The sequence below is a fragment of the Physeter macrocephalus genome, chromosome 11, assembly GCF_002837175.3.
Source record: "Physeter macrocephalus isolate SW-GA chromosome 11, ASM283717v5, whole genome shotgun sequence".
In the NCBI taxonomy this organism is placed as follows: Eukaryota; Metazoa; Chordata; class Mammalia; order Artiodactyla; family Physeteridae; genus Physeter; species Physeter macrocephalus.
Window position 1 is genome coordinate 157,350,167 of NC_041224.1, and position 7,338 is coordinate 157,357,504.

General features: G+C 40.1%; 1 protein-coding gene across 4 annotated transcripts in view; it reads right to left on the reverse strand.

The window, feature by feature from the left end:
• Nucleotides 1–7,338, reverse strand: part of SPTLC2 (serine palmitoyltransferase long chain base subunit 2) — a 122,869-nt gene that overhangs the window by 70,258 nt on the left and 45,273 nt on the right. For all 4 annotated transcript variants that reach the window (XR_003682094.2, XM_024134240.3, XM_055088651.1 and 1 more), the window contains exons 7-9: nucleotides 6,329–6,434; nucleotides 4,663–4,882; nucleotides 1,975–2,101 (exon numbers count right to left, since the gene is read on the reverse strand). Coding sequence is in view for 3 of the 4 variants with exons in the window: in XM_024134240.3 (XP_023990008.1) it covers nucleotides 1,975–2,101; nucleotides 4,663–4,882; nucleotides 6,329–6,434 (453 nt within the window). In the remaining variant the exon portion in view is untranslated. The remainder of the gene's footprint in view (nucleotides 1–1,974; nucleotides 2,102–4,662; nucleotides 4,883–6,328; nucleotides 6,435–7,338) is intronic.

Consider the following 7,338-nt stretch of genomic DNA (forward strand, 5'->3'; position numbering starts at 1 on the left):
TATCTAAAGGCTGCTACTGGCAAGTTTTAAAAATGGCCACAAATTCTTTGACCTGCCTCCCATTTGCAGTGCAGTCTGATTCCCTATGCCCTGCAATCTGGGCTGGCCTTGGTGACTTGCTTGTTAACAACAGATCACAGAAGGTCACGGGGTTTCAGCAGGTTCTTTGGGAATGCTTGCTCTCTGCAGGGTCCTATCTGGATACCTGGTCACCACGCTGTGAGGAGCCCACACCACGTGGAAAGGACACATGAAGGTGCTCTGGTCAAAAGCCTCAGATGAGCCCAGCCTTCAAGTCACTCCAGCCCAGGTGATGTGTAAGTGAAGAAGCCTCCAGATGATCCCAGCCCCCAGCCATCAGAGTCTTCCCCAGCCGCCTGGGTCTTCCAAGTTCAAGCCCCAGACATTGTGGAGCAAAGACAAGCTATCCCTGCTGTGCCCTGACCGAATTCCTGACCCGCAGAATCTGTGAGCATAAATAAGATGGCTGTTGTTTCACACCACTAAGCTTAGGGGGTGGTTAGAGAGGCAACAGATAAACTGGAAAATGAGTGCTAACCCAGAGTCTGTATCTAATTACCATATTTCATTTCCTGTCTACCAGTAGAGCCTAGATTTCATTATTTAGCACAGATAAGTCATTTATCCAGAGGTCACGCATCAAATGGATCCATGCTCTAGGATAGGGCAAAGAAATTATCTAAGGTAACTTTGAGAGCTGTTACCATTCGTTTTTCAGTCACCTAAATCTGTGTGCTGAATCAACAAGGCTGATGCACCTATGTCAAATAACTAGCTAAGTGCTAGCTATGTACATATATATACATATCTGAGCATAGATACACATACATTTACATATATGAGCATATATGTACACTCAGGTCAAAGCATACTATTTCTAGTAATATCTTATATGAGAGAGAGAAGATAACATTGTAGCTTTGTTAGCAGGGAGCTTCTCACAAGGCTCCATGTGGTGTTCACGACATTAATGAATTATATTCTTCCCCAAGGAATCAATTTATGAAACTGAAAATGATCAACACTTCCAAGAGATAACAAGGATGCATGTACCACAGATCAGAAAAAATATTAAGGGAAAATTCTGATTTAAGAAAACAGGCTTAAATCAATGAAAATGAGACATACTACTTTTTTCTTGTTTTTCAAAGCAAACCAGATCAATCGTACCACAAAATATTATACAGCTGAAGAGTAGAGAGCTCAAGGCTGATAACATGAAATATTTCACTAGAGCAAAAGTGATTTTAGAAGCATTAAAAAAGCAAAAAGCAAATGTATGTCTCATACAATGGAGATTCTTCTCAAAGTGAAAAAACAAAACAAAAAAACCCAATTGCTCCCCCTTTATTATAACTTTTCTGTAGTCAACACTGCCCTCTAGTGATATAAAAGTCAAATATCAGAAAGCGAACATCACTGTTGGTTCACTTGAGTATGTTTTAGTCAGAGCATCTAGTTTGGACTACAAATCCCACCAAAGACAGAATAAATAGATTCAGGATGACCTTTATTATATACTGTATGTTAAATTAGAAACTCTTATAAAAGGCATTAAATCAAGGACACTAATTCATGGAAACAGCAGCTTTTAAATACTATGGGAACAAAACATCGCTACACAGTGAATTACATCTTCACATAAAATTATGCAATTCAAGAAAGACCCTGAAGACTTATCACCTAAGATATGAGACTATGTAGGATAGTGAGATTAAAGCCTCACCACCTGTAGACAAGAAAATTCAACAGGAAACGAGCCAGGCTAGTTCTCATGATGTGTGTCAACACACTGAAAAGTGTCCCTAGAAACCAAGACCTCACATACCTGCCAGCACTGCCCATTAGTATACCTGATTCCTCCTTTCAGGAAAAAAGCTCAAGAAAAAGAGTGCTTTTGGCTGCTAAGTATTTACTGAGCCCAGGAAATTTTCCAAGAAAAGAAAGACTTACCAAGGGTGGTGCCATCCTGCCCCATGATGCACTTCATAGAAGTGATGATCTGCTCCACAACAGGTGGTGACAGTGACGTGGCGTACACTGCACTATGAGAATGTGTCCGCAGATAGTCGATCAGCTCCTGGGGAGTTCACAGAAGCAAATCATTAGAGGCAGTGCGTGAATTCACTGGCAATGTCACTGCCTTCCAGGTGACAGAAGCCTCCTCCCTTCAATAGCACTGGAATAGGGACATCTATCTGAGACACGAGATCAAACAGTACGGTCAAAGCACACTGTCAGCAACAACTGGGTCAGACACACGGCAACATCCTTAGGCTTTGTTTTGTTTTGTTTTTTTGGCTGTGCTGTGCAGCTTGTGGGATCTTAGCTCCTAGACCAGGGATTGAACCCACACCCCTCAGCAGTGAAAGCGAGGAGTCCTGACCACTGGACCACCAGGGAATTCTCTGTTTCGTTTTTTAAACATGCCACAACATGAAAGGAAGAAAAACTAGCTTTAAAGAAGACCTCTAAACTTAGAGAACATATCATTTAATGTTATAAACAGCTCTGCAATGCTAAATTAAACAAGAAAGCGTTTGAATTGCTGTTCAGATACAACTTACTTCTAAGTATTACAGTAAATATCATTTGCATCTTATCCCATGCCTGCAAAGCCCATCCTTACATTCCCGAATAAGAGACAGTTCTCTAATATCAATTTTAAAGACACTAAATGTCCTCTCCAGATACACGGAGATTTATAAAATGATATAAATGTGGCAAAAGTTAAACAGAAATTCATTGGGTCTTTTCATAAGGACACTAAAGCCATCTCACTGAATAAAAAAAAATCTTGTCTGTCAGTCATAAAAATTTCAAAACAATCAGTTGTATATCTCTATTCTCTGATATCTTTTAACTTCACTAAGTCTTTATATAAAATGTGCACACAAAGAAGCTTATGTTCCAGAACCAAAACAGGAGACACAAAATGCAGCCAGGAAACAGTGTAGATACTAAAAATTGTACAAAACCAAAAAAACCATACATACACTGTACCTCAATGATCTCCCAGAGTATTATTTTTCTATCCTTTTGTTTAGCAACAAATCTTACCAAAAAGCAATCAATTCTCCAAAGTGAGCCTGGTCCTTTTAAAAATTGAAGTTAATATCTATTGAACTTGACTAAAACCACTGATAATGGGGTTTCTCTAAAAGACAATGAATTATTAAGAGCAAGTCCATGCTTTAAGACTCCCAGCGTCAAATTTTAAAGAGGAATTTTAAAGAGGAATTTAAGGACATTTATTTAAGGACATTTAAGCACCTACCATGTACTATGTACAAATACTTGACATACATTGTTTTTTTTCCTAATACTGGAGAGTTTTAAAAAATAACAGTTTTATTGATATACAATTCACATACCATAGTATTCACTTTTTCAAAGTGTATAATTCAGTGGCTTTCAGTATATTCGCAGAGCTGTGCAACTTTCATCACTATCTAATTTTAGAACATTTTCATTACCTCAAAAAGAAACCTCATACCCCTTAGCAGTCACTTTCCACTTCCCCCGCCTCCTGAGCCCCTGGCAACCACTAACCTATTTTTGTCTCTATGATTTGCCTATTCTGGATATATCATATAAAAAAAATACTTTAGCCTTTTGGGACTGACTTCTTTAATTTAACATAAGGCTTTCAAGGTTATTTCTACGTTATGGCATGGACATATATTATTTTTTAAACCCTAACTACAATCTTATAAGCCAGGCACATTTATCTCTGTTTGCCTGATAAGGAAATCCAAAGGTTAAATACTTTGCCCAAGGTCTCATAAAGTTTGGGAAATACTCAAACCTAGGGCTCTGTCTCCATGGTCGAACCATTTCCACCATGCTACATTGATTCTCAAATACCCCAGAGTTCATTATGTAATTTTTATTTATTTATTTATTTTTTTTTTGCGGTACGCGGGCCTCTCACTGCTGTGGCCTCTCCCGTTGCGGAGCACAGGCTCCGGACGCGCAGGCTCAGCGGCCATGGCTCACAGGCCGAGCCGCTCGGCGGCATGTGGGATCTTCCCGGACCGGGGCACGAACCCGTGTCCCCTGCATCGGCAGGCAGACTCTCAACCACTGCGCCACCAGGGAAGCCTTCATTATGTAATTTTTGAAGTGGAAAATACAATGAATGCCTTGTTAGTACACCAGAGCTAGCAGAGCTAGCGAAGTAATCTTTTTTCTTCCTGTCTTGATGCTCACCCAAGATGCATCTGAATCCAAGGGCAGGGGAAGAAACTGGTCTTCTATCCCCCACCGGTTCCCATGACATCCCCGCCGCGTTTGAAATAGTGAGCACAACTCAAACCTAATAGAAGACTATGGCAAACAGGCAGCACCACTGTGTGTTCTTTCATACAGGAGGGTATCCTATACTCAGACCAGGATGTAGTTTAGAACGAATAAGAAAACAACAAACAATGAACAGAACCAGCTTTTAGTTTATCAGAGTCACTCACCAGGCAGCTGAAGTGTGAAGTGTGCTGGCATTATACGCCTAAATCACAAACAAATTTAGGATCTCCACATCTAAGTTTGGGACTCTATCTGCTAAATGTGAGTAACCAAATCGAAATCTAGTAGCCAGTACCTTTATGAACCTTAACTGCTTGATTCTCAGGGCCCATTTACCTTCTTGCCTCCGATGTATCCTCCAGAAGCACCAAAGCTCTTTGTGAATGTTCCCATCATAATGTCCACATCCTCAGGATCCAGGCCAAAGTAATCCACCACACCTCGTCCTGTAGGGCCCAGAGCCCCAATGCTGTGAGCTTCATCTAGATACAAGTATGCCTTGTATTTCTTCTTAAGGGCAATCACTTCAGGAAGGCGAACAATAGATCCCTCCATGCTGGCAACAGGGTAAAAAATACACACACTGAGACTTCTTAACTCTCAAAAATTAGGAGTTGGACACTTTGTTACTATGAATTTTTTGAGTCTACTGCCTTTTTAAATGGTCTGACAACTCTGCCTGTGGTTTTTTTTTATTTTAGCAGTTTTAACAATTCTTTATTTCCTTGGGTTCATACTAACTCAGGTGAACTTCCAGACAACTTTAGAATAAAAAAATTTTCCCCAGATATATTACAATTGTGGTCCATAATCTTCTCATTCAGTCTCAACAATACCATTGGAACCAAGTTGCAATCTATATTATTAGTCTTCTACATAAAACATGTAACAGTTCTTAACTTACTTTTCCAGTATATTTTATAAGGCAGTTCTGTTATGAACTCACTACTCTCTTCCAGCACTTATTAAATCTTTGTCCATTAATAGACTGCAATGGTTTTTTATACCCCAAAGGAAAAAGAAAGGATTAATATTTATTGAACATCAACAAGGTGCCGAGTTCATTACACTAGTTTTCAATATTCAGAGTTACAACAAGATTTGGGAACAAGAAAAAATAAGATTACCCTCTGAAGGCTAAACTACAAAGCAGCACATGGTGAAGGAAATTAGCCAGCCTTAAAAGAAGCATGCCTGTGGTTTTAAACTGGCAAAGATAGACAATGTCATGGCTAGGCAGATGTCTAAAGGAAAGGAGACCGGATCTTTTAAAACAAACACCAGAATACAAGTGATCTTAATTCACCACCGAGGGATAGAGGTCACAGTAGATTCTTCTAAAGTTTGTAATTATAGGCAACATTAGACTTTGCATCACATTGCATGTGTAATTAAAATCCCATGAAAAGGGCTTCCCTGGTGGCGCAGTGGTTGAGAGTCCACCTGCCGATGCAGGGGACACGGGTTCGTGCCCCAGTCCGGGAAGATCCCACGTGCCACGGAGCGGCTGGGCCCGTGAGCCATGGCTGCTGAGCCTGCGCGTCCGGAGCCTGTGCTCCGCAACGGGAGAGGCCACAACAGTGAGAGGCCCACGTACCGCAAAAAAAAAAAAAAAAAAAAAAAATTACATGCAAAGAATAAAAAACATTAGAAGATGAGAGAATAAATGATGCAAGGGCTGCAAATAGGTAAGCAAAATAAAATATTTCTTAAAATTAAATGGCGTGTAATTTGTTCTGACATATTAGAAAACATATTCCAATTCTTTCCCCTATGTATAAGCCCCCTCTACAAACAGTGGAAAAATAAAGGAGCCAAATAGAAAGGAGATCTGGAGATCATACAGCATGATGGAAAGAATAAAGAAGAGCCAGGTATTTTAACAAGTCAGAAACCCTGTCTCCTTAGTTTCCAGAGGGGTCTAGATTAGTGTCCCCTTCAGCTTAAAACTTCTATGACTCCATGGGGCAAATCAGACATAAGAATAATAAAGCAGGATTACCTATATATTCCCTCCACAAGGATTAGAATTTTCTTCCAGGGCCTTCGTGTCCGAGGTTGACCATAAACAATGGCATCTTTCAACAACTTCTCTAGGCTTTGCATATCTATGGCACACAAAAATAATTTCAGCACAAAGTATCTTCCTCTTTGCTAACTTTATTCCTAAGATGCAAATATACATTTCTTATTCAGGAAGTGTGTCTCACATAGCAAAGGACATTAACATAATTAGAACTGGGCAGAAAAAGATAGGGCCAAATGGGTAAACTACTGCTGGCTTGAATTAAAATCTCATCTAGAATGTAACAAGTGTTCAAAACCACAGAAACTCGACTAAGTGAGTGTGGCACAGTTGATTCAGTTGGTTAGCATGCTTATGAAATGACCAGTGTTTCATGTGAAATACCTTGCCATTTAGTTAGCTTTTTTTGTATTTATAGAATCAACTGTATCTTTAATCCTAGTGAGTCATTCAGAAGTAAATGCATAAAGAAGGCTGAGCAAGAAAGTGTGAATGAACTACTACAAATACATACACCTCCTACGAAGCAAAATATGGGAGAAAAACTTCGAAGTGTACACCCCATTTCCTTTCACCTAGGATATATTCAATAAAATCATGCTAAATAGCTTTATCTTGGTAGTGGGTTGAAAATACACCAGTCTGGGCATGCATGAATCTATGTGTTAGCAAGCTTGGCCATCAGTTGAGATTGTTGTTCCATGTCTGACTTGACCAGTTGCCTGTCCACAGCCAAGTTCTTCTGGCTCTGTTGGTCATTAAGGTGGTTAACAGGCCCAGGAAACACTTGGCTAGTACTACCATTAATGAGGAGCATAATTTTCCTGTTAAAGATAAATGCTTTGAAGACCACTGTTACCACCACTACAGACTACATACTTAAAATATCTGCCCTGGGGCTTCCCTGGTGGCGCAGTGGTTGCGCGTCCGCCTGCCAATGCAGGGGAACCGGGTTCGCGCCCCAGTCTGGGAGGATCCCACATGCC